We start from the raw sequence: 15,267 nt of genomic DNA, 5'->3' as shown, positions 1-15,267 counted from the left end.
TGGACCCTTTCCAATAAACCATGAGAGGCACTCACAAGTTATCATGGGTCTTTGTGAGTGTTACTATAGAGCTAAGTTCATGGACAAATATTTCCATTTTAAAGTTACTGCAATGAGAGACTTAAACAGTAAAGAAATTTTCATTTTGAAAATAAATGCAAACTGGCTTTAGCATGAATGTTAACACAGTGTATTTGTGTAGCAATTTACGGTGCCCAGAATCTTGCAGTATTCATTAACCCATTTTAAGAGGTTAAATCATCTCTATATAAAGATGAGTCTGAGATAGAGGATAAGAGACTCAACCAAGTTCAATTCACGTGGTTATATAGAGGGGCACACCTCACACTCAAGGTTGTGTTTAAAATATGTAATTTATCATATATACATGGTCCTTTACACAACCAAACAATTTCTAAAGTGTGCAGTAAGTAACACTCACACAGAAAGAAGTGTTTTTAACAACACAGTTGACAGGATGGCCTTCTGCAAAAATGGATCCATCTTCAGTGAGGTTCTGGATGTTGTCTAAGTCCACAAAGCCACTTCCACACATATGTATATGCTGCACATTCCCACCTGACCCCGACCCAAACCCACTAGAATTCACATGCGAAGTTGAGTTGGGCAAGGCACTTTGTAATAGTAGGGTCGTTAGGACGCACTTTTCCAGCTCAGTTTGTACTTCTTACTCTCCTACCCAGGGGAACCAGGCAAAAGACTTTGCTCTCACAGAAGTGGGCATTCAATTGGAGTTGGTAACTTTGGCACACTTCCAGGAGGCCCCTGCTCTTTTGGAAAAGGGTGGGTAAGAACTTCTTGGAGAATATAAGTTTCTATTCCAGTAGAGGTTCACACTGACAAAGGGAGGGGAGCCCTTTAGCATAGTGTTCTATTTGTCCTGTGGCCTTGGGTGATCATAGGTGGGGAAACAGGCACCTGGGTTTTCAGAGACATTCCTGTCCACTTAGACCTCAGACTTCCCCACAATGTGCCTCTCTGTCCTTAAATTGCCAGGGTCAGTGCATGTTGTCTTGAGTACTGCTTGCGATGGCAGTTTGCTCTGCTCTTGGTGCCCTAACAATGTTATCTGATCCTTTGAAAACCAATTAGTACATATCTATCATCTCACGCTTTGGCCTACAATGACATTTCCTCTAGCTATCTACTATGAGCTTGATATCATGGATACAGGAAGAGTAGAAGATTAGAAGATTAAAATTAAGATTTAAAAGAAAATCAAAACCCAGAGAAAGAAGACAAAAATGTGAAGGGGTTTGGCTCAGCAAAGAATCTCCTTAGATGCTTTCAGAATCAGCATCCTTACCCCTCAGAGCTCAGACTCAAAACATCTTGTTCCAGAAGATTTGTTCAAGGGCTGCACTCCTACTCTTTTTCAGAGAGGAACCTTGTACCTCTCTGAGGCACCTGGAATGCCATAAGAAAGGGGCTCCGCACCACACAGAAGGCACATGTGAAAATATAAAAATAAGTTTTCATAAATAACTGAGGTGGCATGTATTAAATAGGATCATGGATGAGGACATGGAGTTACAGCTTGTTCTCGTCAAAGAGGATCTGGGCATAGACAGTGCTGGTGGGGACACCTTTGGCAGCCTGGTGGGGTTTGATCAGCTCCAGCTCAGCATAGGTCAAGTTTTCCTCAGCAATCTTTGGCTGTAAGATAAAACACAACACAATTCTAGCTGACCACATGGAGTTCTACATCATACATTCATTCATCAAGTGTACATTTTCATAGCATTTTGGGGATTTGAAGGGGAGCAAATGGACAAAAAATTTACAAGGATATAAAAACCTAAATAACATAATAATATAGATTTCAAGGTCTTATAAAAAACACTATGGCTTGTAAAGAGACACTGTGATTTATTTTCAAGTCAATATAAAACACTAACAAAAAAATAATTAAACATTAGACCACAAACTAAATTTTAATTCTGAAAAGTGAAAATAATGTAACTAACAGTCTTTGCTCAAAAGGAATAAACAGAGAGAAACAAAAAATCCTAGAAATTAATAACAAAACTAGAATGCTACCACCTCAAATAAATTTTTTTAAATGGCTTAACCTATATAAAACCAGAATTTCAGAATATCTTCAAAATAATGATAAAGAAAATATTGCCAGAACCTTAAAAATGCAGTACTCAAAGAAAAATCATAGATGTAAATATTTATATACAGCTGAAGAAGTAAGAAAAAGAACAAAATAATTTAAAAACAACAACAACAGAAGGAAGGACCAATAAAATGAAAATCAGACTGTATGAATCAGAACACAAACCAAAAAAAAAAAAAGCAGTGGAAATAAAAATATGCAAAGCTTATGCTTGAAAAACACAAATAAAATAAACTGAAAAATACATTAATCGAGATTAAATGAAAAAAAAAACAAAAACAAAATGAAATAAAATTGGAAATAAGAAAATATAATGTAAATAAAGAAAATATTTTAAATTAAGAAGATTACTTTGCTCAACTTATTGTAAAAATTTTTGAAATACAGGATAAATAGGTAATATTCCAGAAAAAATATAAATTATAAACAATAATTTCAAAAAATACCAATATACTAATCATTATTTTAAAAAAGGGAAAGAAAGAAAGTGAAAGAGGAAAGGGAAAAGGAAAGAGGAATGGAAGGGAAGGAGGAAGGGAGGGAAAAAAGGAGAGGAAATGTCAAAAAGCTCTTGCTGAAAAATACTGGGCCCAGGAAGTTTTATGGGAGAATTTCTTTAAAAAAAAATTCCTTTAAGAAACATAATTTGAATGTAATTAAACTGATCCAGTGCATTAAAAGAAAAGAAAAATTTCACATATATTAAAGCAATCTCATTTATTAATATAAATTTCAAATCAAATTTACTCAGAGAATGAAGAAACACATTAAAAGTTAAGATAATCATTTTAAGTTGATTGATTATATTTCAAGAATGCAAGGATACTTCAATATTAGAAAAATCCACTAACATAATTTATAATAATAATAGATGAAAAAACTATATTGTTATCTTCATAGATATTGGAAAGTCATCTAATGTAACTTAAAAACATTTTTGTTAAAAAATTTTGAATAAAGTAGTCATAGGTTTATATTTTCTTACCATGATTAAGGAACATTATTGAAATAAATATTTGGTGATTCAATTCTAGTGGTATTAAAAATATAAAGCTACAATCATGAAAACACTGTAGGACTGGCAAGTGGGATCGATGAGGCCCTCCAGAAATTAACACAAATATTGTTGTCCAATAAATGGTGGTGGGATGTTTGGGTAGCCATTTGAAAAAAATTATATTTCTATATCATTCTTTACACCAGAGAAGTTCCAAATGAATTAAACATTTTAATACGAAAAATGAACTCATAAAAGTGCTAGAATAACATGTGGGCAATTAAAGAGTATACAATCTCAGCATATGGAATACATTTTAAAGTATGATACAAAATCCAGAAGCGACAGAGAAAAGATGTGGACATTTTCATGCTATATATGGCGAAATATTCTCTAAATAAAGTCAAATGACAATTGAAAAAATGAGGAAATATTAGTAAATCATATCAAAGGGGCTTACAATTCAACAAAGGTAATGGCCAATATTGCATCAGAAAATTAAGCAAAGAACAACAGGCAGGACCAGTGAGTTCACAGGAGAAATAAAAATGGCTCTGACACATGTAAAATGAGAGTTGACCGCCCTCATAATAGTAGAATTATGATTTAAAATTATACTTAGACATCACTTTCTGTCTTTTGAGAGAACTGATGTTTGCCAGAATGGAAGGGGTTGGAGGGATAGGTGAAACAGGTGAAGAGGCATAGGAAGTACAAACTTCCAGTTATAAAATAAATAAGTCATGGTGATGTAATATATAGCACAAGGAACATAGTCAATAATATCATAATAAATTTGTACAGTGACAGATGGTTACTAAACTTATTATGGTGATCACATTGTGAGATATATGTAAAATCACTATGTTGTACACCTGAAACTTATATAACAAGTCTAACAACTATACTTCAATAAATTTTATAAAATATTGCCAAACTAAATAGAAGCTAACAGGTCTTCTTGTATTGTTGGTGAAAGTGTTCATTGGTATAAGCAAAAATCTGGAAACTCTTAAATGAACATCAATAGTAGACTGGTGCATTCATACAGTGCACCAGTATGTGCTGCAGACTTTAAAAGGAATGGTGGAGCTGTATATTTACTGTGTGTTTTACTATCATTTGTGAAAATATGTGTACATGTGAGTAAATATACGTGTATGTATTTATTTGCTCAGAAAACCACTGGAACCTGCTTGGAAAATCAAGACCCTGGTATCCATAGTTCCCTCTGGAGAAGAAAACTGGATGACCAGAAGGAGGCCTCCTGTTTCGCTGCACACATTTGTTGATATCTTTTGAACTTTATGGTAGGTACACATATTTAAGCAACACATTAATTTTAATGCATAATTAGAAAAAGTAAATCACTAATTTATAGTCATAAAAGACACATGACTTTCATTTAAGCAGCTCTGCTTTTTATGTTTTTTGATTTTTGGCTTTGGCTGTGCTGTAGTTTTGTTTCAATTTTTGCTGTTTTGGGCCTATGTCTTGGTTATGTCACCAAAATTCAGGACAAGAAAACCATTTGCATTCAGTGTAAGTTTCTTAAAACAGAATGCCAAAAGCCAAAAGCCCCTTTTTATTTTGCAGTGAAGCACCTTAATAGGAACACTGAGCCAGAGACAAAGAGAACTTGACAAGAACTCCTTAAAGCCAGTGTATACTGGTCAGGGCCGGTTAACAGATGACCTCCACAAATCATCCAGACACTTTTAAATTTCAAAGTTAAGAACATTTATCGGCATGAGAGCCTCTTTTGTTTTTTTGTCTTTCGACACCAAAATCTACATTTAGTCATCCATATTTTACAAGACAACAAAAATCCCATTTACATCTTGCCTTCAGTTTAATTACATTTCATATTATAATGATTCCATTTAGAAATGCCATGTGTCCTCAAATAAGCATGAAAACCCAACTCATGTAAATTTTAGAACCAAGATTTATGAAATCATATTTGTCCAGGTGTTTTATTATATTACCTTGAAATTGCATTGTTTTCTAGTGTAGATTATATGCTTATTCTTAAGTTATTCTATTACATTTGGATATGAAAAACAACACTGACTTTCTCAATACAGGTCACCAGGCTGGCTTGGCTAGTGTATTGTTTTCATACATTTTTATGATATTCCTATAGTAAATATAATGTAATAAAGCCAAAGCATACTAAATAAATAATTGCATCTAGAAAAGCAATAAAAACAAATAAAATTAGTACTTTCGTAAGTGGAAAGGTACTTCAATTACTGCTACAAGCACCAACCCTCCCCCCACCATAAAATGTGTAGAATCATTTCCCTTATGCATATTTCTGGGATATAATAATTTGATTGAAGATATGAAGCAGCACACAGGAGGCTCTGAATTGTAAAATGTATACAGTTTTCAACAGAAGATGCATAATAGCTGTCCTTGGCACCTTTAAAGAACCTATTGATTTTCTGGCATGCAGACTTGGCTGTCACCATCAACCATGTGTTTAATTACATTTTCCAGTTTGTTTACCTGGAGATAAATTCCTAAAGGCTAGTGAAAGGGGGCAAGTGTAGACTCCTCACCAGTTTCCACAATGCTACTTTTCTTTGCACCAATGTTTCAGTAAAGGGTTTAGGTGCATTGGGAAGTAGCTTAGAGAAAAGTACTGGTGTATCAGTAGCACTAGGTGAGACTCTAGAACTGGAAGTAAGGAGCAAAATGTAAAGGTTAAGGTGATTACAAGGGGAAAGAACCTGCTGCAGGACCCTACCTGTATTTCTGGTGATGTCTGAAATCAAAACCATCCTGGGTTTAAGCTAAGGAATCACTCCTAGCGCCTATGGCATTTCAAGGACTAAAGTACAGCAAGTGGGTCTCTAAATCAAGAAGCCTTCTGTTAGTTCCCTGCCATCTGCTGGCCCTCAAAATGACCCTCTTCAAGTTCCTATCCTGCTCTTGGGGGGGTGAAGGAAATTCAGAAGTGTATGGGGCGTTAGCACTCAAGACTACAAACTTAATAGTCTTGAACTGGCTGTTCACAAACACTCTTGGAAAAGCTTTAGGTTCCACTGAAACACAAAGAAAATTGCTGAAAGTAGGATTTTCAGGCCTCAGACATGAGTTTGACACTTCTGACATTGCTGTATTTACTGGAAGTCAGGAGAAGAAAGGAATAGACTGCAGAAGTGGACCAACTGCTGGAGGTCCTGGTAGCCTAGAACTTTCTAAACATGTGAGAAGCAACTGTGTCATTTTCTCTTTCCCAGGACTGTTTGGTTTTACTTTCTTTTCCCTTTTACCAGCCTGCAGAGACTCCTGGTCACTTTCTCTTTCTACCCCTCCAATAAAGGCCTGCTATTTGTGTTCAACTGCTTGGTATTCTGTATGTTCTAAACCCCATTGTTTTATTTATCTTTAATCCCACTTCTCACACATTTCCTCCCAGCCATGGAGAACCCACTCCTTAGTTTGTAAGGGATTCTATGAGCAAGAGGGGATGGAAGTTCGGATAGAGACATGTGTCAATACATCAAAGGAAGGCTGGAATAAAAGAAAATTCTTCTAATTCTCAGTTCAATGGAAGTGCTCCTGAGGAGAAAGTGAGAAGACCTGAAGCCATCAACTTACAGTTGACTTCAGAGCATGAGTGCAAGAGGAATTTGTACCTCTGTTCAAATATCAGCTGTGTGACCTTAGGCCAGTCTATCATTGACCTTCAGGGATCCATCTTGTTGGTGTAAATGGGGATTTAAATGAAACGATGTATGTAATGATTTTGGCACCACAGTGTTTACCTCATAAAAGATGCTAAACATTTGTGTACTGAATAAATAAATGTTTTACTGTCATTACTTTCTCTTGGAGCTAGTTAAAATATCATCTATTTGTCTATGTTCAGAATTATTTATGAGTTACCAAGAAGTATGTGAATAAATAGCCCTGGATATCTTCTGACAGATAAGAAATAGATTCTGGAAAAATAGTTGCTATGGGATGAACTGTTTCCTTGCAAAATTCCCTTTTTGTATCTCAGAACATGACTATATCTGGAAATAAGGGTTTCATAGAGGTAATTAGGGTAAAAAGAGGTCATTACAGTAGGCCCCAATCCATTATAACTGGAGCCCTTACAAGAACAGAACATTAGGACACAGATACGTACAGAGGGAAGATCATGTAAGGACACAAGAAGACAGCTATTTCCTTGACAAACAGAGGGATCAGGAAGAAAAATCCTGCCAACATCTTGATCTGACTTCTAGCCTCCAGGATCATGTTGTTTAAGCTGCCCAGCCTGCACTGCTTTGTTATGGCAGCCTGGAAGAGAAGGGAAGAAGAGAGCATAGCCTTCCTTCAGGAAAGAGGAAATGAACTACCTGATTAGGGTAGGTGCATACAAGAGATCAACACACTCTGTGTCATCACCAGAGAGCCATCCTCTCCTGAGGGGAGGAAAAGGACTAAGGTCTGATGCATTTACTCCCATATTCAGTGAGGAACAAAGCTGGAGAAGAGGCTCTGGGGCTCCTTCAGATAGTACCCCAACACACATCTCCCACTCCCAGATGCCCTGCCTCTCATGGTTTGATTTGACCCTGTGTACTCCAACCCTAAGATTCTACTCATTTCTCTTGATATGTCTTCCAGTGACATCAAGAGGATTAAAAAAAATTAATTTAATTTTCTTAAATGGTATGCACTAAAAGTGATTCTTTTAGGTGGGCCGTTGTCTGCATTTTAACACATGTACAGATTTAGGACCACTGCCATGACAGGACACAGAAAAGTTCTATCACACCCTCTCACACTACCTTCTGTGATCATGTCTTCCCTTCAGCCCTACCCTCCGGCATCCCTCAATCTGTTTTCTGTGACTATGGTTTTGTCTCTTAGAAAATGTGATATGAAAGGAATCATACAGTGTGTACCTTTTATGACTGGCTTTTTTCTCTCAGTGTAATTCTCTCGATTCATCCAAGTTATTGTGTGTTATCGGTGGTTTGTTCTCTTTGATTGCTAAAGAGTATTTCATGGTGCATCACGTGCCAGTTTGCTAATCTTCTCACCTGCTGAGGGACATCTGGGCTGTTTCAAGTTTTTGGTACTTATAAATAAAGTTGTTATAGATATTCGTGTGTGGGTTTTTGCAAGATGTTTTCATTACTTAGGTAAAACAGTAGTGGGTTTGCTGAGTGATATGGAAAGTATATGTTTAACTTTATAAAAAACTGCCAAATTATTTGTCCAGAGTATTAGCACCATTCTTCCCTCCCACCAGCAATGTCTGAGAGTTTTAATTGTTCTGTGTACTTGTTGGTACTTGGTATTGTTGGCATTTTTATTTTGGCCATCTTAGTAGGTGCTAATAGGTGCTACCTTTCATGGTCCTTAAGGACCTCACTGATTCTAGACTTGAACTCAAGTGTTCAACAGTGGCCACTGAGCCACATTAAACTTCCATATAGCACAACATCCCCTCAGAAAAAGTAGGAAAGGGTTATTACAAAGCCCAGTTTTCTAATATAGTGTTGAAACCTGTGGACTCTATGCGAATTTCAGAGTTTGAAATGCCATGTCTTCACCCCCATCCATCTATTCTGCCAATGGTGAGACGCTGTAACAGCAGATGACAGCCTCCAGGCTGGACCTCCCACTTCTCATTTAAACCTTTATGTCTCAGTTTTGGAGTGTTGATTATGGAAAGTATGTCTATGGGCATAATTTACTTGATGGGGCTAAAACTAGAAAAGTCAACACACAGGATTCAGAAGTTGTGCACCACTTGGGAACACCCTGACTCTTTAAGCTCCTAATCTGTAGTTTCTGAGTATTTCATTTTGTAGGTGTGTTTTCAGGATTCAAGCCAAAAGTTAAAATTCCTACTAGGAGAGAGAGAGAGAGAGAGAGAGAGAGAGAATGAGAGAGAGAGAGAGAGAGAGAGAGAGAGAGAGAGAGATAGAGAGAGAGAGATTGATTTAGCATTCTATGCAGACTCCTACAAAACAACACTTTATCATAGAGATCACAGGTGGATGGGCAAGTTAAATTAAGTTGCAGGAATAAAAAAAAATGCAATTGCAGCCACTGCAAATTCTCCAATGTCAGAAGTTCAATTGGGTAATACCATTATCACAGCAACAGATCAATAACTAGGACATGGGATGTTTATGCTAACGTCACCTTAGAGTTAAAAAATGTGATTGCAGTTATACTAGAGTTGCACTATCAGGTTCTATTTACCCAAGAGAGAATTACATATTATCGAGGGCAGACTTCCTCTTCCCCCTTCAAGATAAGTGCTCATTTTTTATTCAACAGAGTAGTACCTGGTAAAACAAACTCTCCCCTCACGACATCCACCGAGAAAAGGGGCAGCTGTATATTCTGTGAAGCTCTATTTGATAGAGGGCCTCAATGGGTCCAAACTCAGGAAATAAAACCATGTTGTGGTCCCTATTAGTCTTGTTGGAATCAACATGACTTGGATACCCACTTGACTTAATTCTGAGTTTCACAGGCCTGCTGATTGGCATATCTATTTATGTTTAAACAAATATGAAGAGGAGAAGTCGAGTTCCCTGAAGTGCAAGCTAAATAAAAATGAAGAATCAAAAGAAACAAAAGAGACACCTTTCCCACACCTAGATGTTTAATAATGATTCAAAGGAAACAATCCAAAAGTGACCTTCACGGGTGGTAGAGTGCGGTATTTGAAAATTGGTCCTTCTGAGATCAGAACTTGGCAAATGTTAAATGATCTTTACTGTCTCATTCAATCCTTACACCAGACCTGTGACATGGATCCAATGACCATGCTCACTTCACAGATGAACAAACAGGCATTAAAAGGCAGGTAACCTACTCAAGGTCATGCTGCTATTGCTGGGTAGAGTCTGGATTCAGAGCCAGGCAGTCCTGTCTGGCATCCACAGTCTGTTCATTGAAGGTGCCCCAGCCCTTGCAAGTGACTAAGGCTCTCTGCTGTGAATGCCTAGTAACCAGGCGAGCTAGCCAGGCAGAGAGCAATCCCTGAGATCCCAAGGGGAAAATGGTGACCTTCCAAAGACAACAGGGAAGCTTCTCTGGCACAAATCCACAAATTATGGGAAAGTGAGTTTTCAGAACAGTCTTGCATTACTCAGTGGGCAGTGTGAGTTTAAGCTACAGGGCTATGAGGAGAAAGGAGCCTGGCATGGTGTGGAGAGACAGAGGACTTAAAGGTGCATAATCCAAGACCCTCTGTGAGCAGATATATGGAGGTGTCACTGATTGGAGTGGATGATGGAGGAGGAGAGAATCCCATCAAAATGCCTATATATAGGTGACCTTTAGATACTCTAGTCTATAGTCTCATGTCCCCAAGATTCTTAGCCTTCAAAGGAGTAGGTGTACCTCTGACCAGCATGGGATGGAGGTGATAAGGGTGTAGGTTCTGCTTTGGTCAGGCTGTGTGTGAGGTGGCAACAGATTCTTGATTAGATGTGACTGCTGAACAGGTGAAAATATGAAGCTAAGTGTTCATAGAGTAGAATGAGAAAGCCCAGAGGAATCTTCTGAGGTAACTGTTGGAGCCACAATCCAGGTCTACTCTTACCATCTCCTTGTTGCTGAGGTCATTGGTCTTCTAGGACCTCTGGCTCTACTGGCATAAATGATACCAGAATTCTCACTCAGAGGTGAGGGCTAAAATCAGCTGCACTCCCCAAATGCAGCATGTAACTGTGACTGCTGATTTAGGCATGTCTTGACAATCTGAGCCAGGTTCTAGAGAGCAGAAACCTCGGTCATCGCACATAGGAGACTCAAAACGCCCGCTTCCTCTGTTGCTCCAGACATTTATAAACCTTGGATTACATCTGCCCAGATTCCTACCCCACACCCAGCCACCAAATGGTTACCAAGTGACTAATGGCTATTCAATAACCCAGTGCTCTCTAGGACTTTGGATAAATCAGAAAAAAATATGGAACTCAAGAGAAGTCCTGGATAGAGATAAAGATTTCAAAGTTCTATCTAGACTTGTTGGCACTTTGGGTTTGATGTAGTCAATCAGAAATCTTGAGAAAAGCAAATTCACATCATGCTCTTAAGTCTGAAGAAATCAAAGGATGCTCAGCAAAGTACATTCCAAGAATGAATTTGACAGAACAGAAGTCACATGCCCCTGGCTAAGTGCTTTGAAGACAGACTGAGGTGACCAGCTGTAGAACTTACTAAAGCCATGCACGGAAAGGCCTGAGGCTTTACAAGTCATCAGACAGATGTCTCTAGATTTCACCAATGTATGTTTCGGAAACTAAAATGTTATTATAGATAATGCTCTTGGGGAGAGTCTTGATACATGAAACTTTCACAGTGGCACAGTGATAGCTTCGTGATCAAATACAGTCACTCATTTTCTCTTCCCCATGGACTGTAGATGTATGTTTTCCCAGCTGCCTTCCAAAAGTACTTTTACTGGCAGTGTTATTCAAGAGAATGTTTATGCTTAGAAAAAGACTGTTTGGTTATCTGTTTCTATTTGGAGTCCACTCTGAGAATCTTCAATCTTGAACACTCTCAGTCTTCTAATTAACTGCAAGCTTTAACACTCTTCTAGGTTCATCAGACTTTGCAAGGGTCTGCCTAGTTTTACAGAATAGTATGGACTCTCGGAGACAGAAAGTCTACCATTTACTAGCTATGTGATCTCGGGCAAGTTACTTAACCTCTCTGTGCCTTCATTTCCTCATCTGTAAAGCGAGACTTATAATAGTACCTATTTCATAGGATTATTTTGAAGATTAAATGCATTAATACATATAACGTATTTAGAAAATTACCTGGTAGGTAAGCATTAAATGCTACAAAAGTGTTCAAATTATTATCACTATAATTTTTATTATATAATATAAGCAAGTTTTTTTTTTTTTATTTTAACAATTGCTCCCTTTGAAATATTTAGAAGTGGAGAGAAGAAAGTATTCGGAGATCATTTGGAAATCATTGTGTGTCAGACTCTGATGGATCCCACTGGACCTTGGGCTAGTGCCAAAGAGATCCAGTGATATTTTTTTAATAGTGGGAAGGATAAGCTTTCTAAAGACACATGTCAAACTCTGCCACTCACTGCTCTGCACGAAATCCTCCAGTGGTTTCTCATCACACTTAGAATCAAATCCAACGTCCCTATCAGGGTCTTATTTGTCCTGATCTCTCCCTGGCACTCCTCCAGTCTCAGATCATAGCACACATCCTGCTTGCTGACCAGCGCTGCAGCCATAAGGGCCTCTTCATGCTTCTTGTACACACCTGGACAGTACTTCTTTTTCAGGGCCCACCTCAGGGACTTTGCCCAGGCTGTGCTCTCTGCCTGAAATGTTCTTTCCCCACATAGTAGTGTGGCTTGCTCCCTTACTTTATTAGGCCTTTGCTCCAAGGAGGCCCCCTCCCTATCAAACACAATCCCTCTGCTCTACTGCTCTGAAGAGCACGTATCACCCCTCAGCATTACAACATACTGTTCATTTGGTTACCTTCTTCCTTCTCCCACTAGAATGTTTACTTAGGGCACCAACAACTCTATGCAGGAAGTACTCTTATTATCATTCTCATTTTACACATGCAAAAATAAAGGCACAGAAATGGCAAGCTTGAGGACAACAGATAGTAAGCAGCAGAGCTAGTGCTAGAGCCAGTCTCTGACCACACCACTCAGTTCCACACAAACTTATTCACTGCTGCAGCCAGTGCTATGCTGGTAAGTTATTGAGCAACTGGCTCTCAAAAACAAACAAACAAACAAACAAAAAACCCTAATTTGTGGCACTTGCTGATTACATGTGTAAATCCTCCAGCAAAGGCTGATTTCAAGATGTCAAGGATATTCGCTCTCTCTACTGGATAAGAGTGGGCTGAAGCACACCACTGATATAACTTAGCTCAGGTAACTAACTACCTGGCATGTTGGAGGTAGCCAATGCACATTTTAAATGAATGACTTAATGAGCTTAAGACAAAATCAAAGAAAATCAGTTTGGCACAGTCATTAAAAACCCTCCTGATAGTATTTGTGGCCTCAGGAATGTAGAGATGGGATGCTCTCAGAAATCATAAGCAGAACCAAGGACTCTTCTCTTTTAGCTGATCTAGGGTTTCCATGAAGACAGTCTACCAAGAAGTAGGATACCTGAATTCTACTATTTGAAATCATATAAAATCTGCATGTAGCTTTCAATTTAATGGGTTAAAATGTAGACATATGATAGATAGATGATAGATAGATGACAGATAGATAGAAGAAATGATGATACTGTAATACTTTGTAGTCATTAAAAGAGTGAGGTGGATCTACATATACTAATGTAGAAATACAAGCCTGATATTTTAATGAAAAAAGAACTCAATGTTTGAATATTTTGTTTAGTTTCATTCTCATTTTTAGGAAACTCTGCACAAAGAAATGTATTTGTCATAATCTGAGGCCATGGACTACACTGATTGTGGGTTGATTATCATGTAATTTGGGAATATATACATAGAAATGTAATTTTGTATATCTATCATTTATCTATCTATCTATCTATCTATCTATCTATCTATCTATCTATCATCACCATCTAGCTGTGTGTGTGTGCATGTGTGCGTGTGTGTGTGCGTGTATGTGTGTGTGTGAGAATCTATTTACATATGCCACATTTCTAACAGAGGCTACCTCAGAGAAATGAGTCTATGGAAGAAATTTCACTTTCTATTCTAATAAATGGAGATTCTGAATTGCCAGCCTCATTCCTACAACCCACTTGGAATCACCATTGCAGCTTTCCTCATGTAAAAATCCTTCCGGTAAGGTCAAGACAGAAACTACCCTGAGACCCAGTGGACTAGGACCTTAATTAGTGATTTTTGCTGAGAGGCAGCAGAGCCCAGAGCCCAGTGGGCAAGAACAGGAACCTGTAGCCAAGTGCCCGGTTAGACCCAGTTCTGCCATTTCCAGGTGCAGGAGCTTGCACTGCTGTTTACATCCATATGCCTTCTCTGCTTCATCTGTGAGATGGAGATAATAATAATGCTTAGTCAGGGTTGTCCCAATGTTTGTGCTTACCAGTATACTGTTTGCATGTTTATACTGATAAGCACTGGTTAATGCCTGAACGAGGAAGTACCATAGAAATGAAGTATGTGTATCATCACCATCATCACCATAATTACCATAATCACCACCATCATCATTCTATCATCACCATCATCACCACCACCATTGCAATCATCATCCATCATCATCACCACTTTCATCACCATTATCACCATCCATCACCACCAGCATTATGTCATTGACACAAAGTACATGGCACAAAACAAGTGTTAAGATGAAATATAAACAGTAGTAGATATGCTAGCTCATTTGTTGAATTCATATGTAATGTGGGAAATAGGCACATGTGATTGAATTCATAGTTTGTATTCTTCATCTTTCCATATACACTCTAATCAGAAATTCACAAGGCTACTGCCTTTTGGATATCACATGTGCTGTTGAAATTTATAAATTCAGCTATAGAAAGTTATAATAATAAACTAAAATTGAAACTGGCCAGAGAAACAAAATCCCCTTAAGTGTATTGCTAGTTTGTGGCGAACTCATAATTTCAAATAGAGATTTTCTTCCTGATATTTTGGATGCCCAGCCTAATGTTACAAATACATTGATATTTTTTTCTTTTCTATTTTTTTTTCTGAAATGGCACTTCATTTCTAGTATTCTCAATTTGAGACTGAAAAAGTCTTTTAATAACAACTCTGAAGTCCTCTGCATTTAAAACTGAGAATTTAAATGAAATAAGCTTTTTTTAAAAAAAATGAATGCGAGCACAAATGATATTGTTCTATGAGATTACAAAAATAAAATAGAGTGAAAGATTTGAAAGAAAAACATTTCCCAGCAGTGCAATGATTGCAGCAATGAGGTGCCCAATAAAGGCAGCAAATCAGCTGAGCTGAGATGGAAAACAAGCTACTGCTCTGCAGGGACACTGCTTGCAGACACACAGGGATTGGCTGGTCCCAGACTGGATCCCCAGAACCCCAGTGAGGGCCCGTGCAGCCAGAAGGGGTCACTCATGGGGCTCGGCCTGCTGGACCTCTGGGCCTGGCTCACCTCTCT

The 15,267-nt window shown here is 38.1% G+C and overlaps 1 protein-coding gene across 2 annotated transcripts in view; it reads right to left on the bottom strand.

Moving 5' to 3' along the window:
- Positions 1-355: 355 nt before the first annotated feature.
- Positions 356-15,267, bottom strand: part of VSTM4 (V-set and transmembrane domain containing 4) — a 93,716-nt gene continuing 78,804 nt past the window's right edge. Inside the window, exon 8 of one of the 2 annotated variants that reach the window (XM_016135661.2) lies at positions 356-1,677. In XM_016135661.2, the coding sequence (XP_015991147.1) occupies positions 1,552-1,677 (126 nt within the window). In that variant the 3' untranslated portion in view covers positions 356-1,551. Of the gene's footprint in view, positions 1,678-3,166; positions 14,151-15,267 lie in introns of those variants that run through there. The other variant, XM_016135662.2, reaches the window with a different exon arrangement.

This window comes from Rousettus aegyptiacus, unplaced genomic scaffold (assembly GCF_014176215.1).
Source record: "Rousettus aegyptiacus isolate mRouAeg1 unplaced genomic scaffold, mRouAeg1.p scaffold_m13_p_6, whole genome shotgun sequence".
Lineage (NCBI taxonomy): Eukaryota > Metazoa > Chordata > Mammalia > Chiroptera > Pteropodidae > Rousettus > Rousettus aegyptiacus.
Note: the sequence above shows the minus strand (reverse complement) of the source record. Positions and strands in the feature narration are given on the sequence as shown.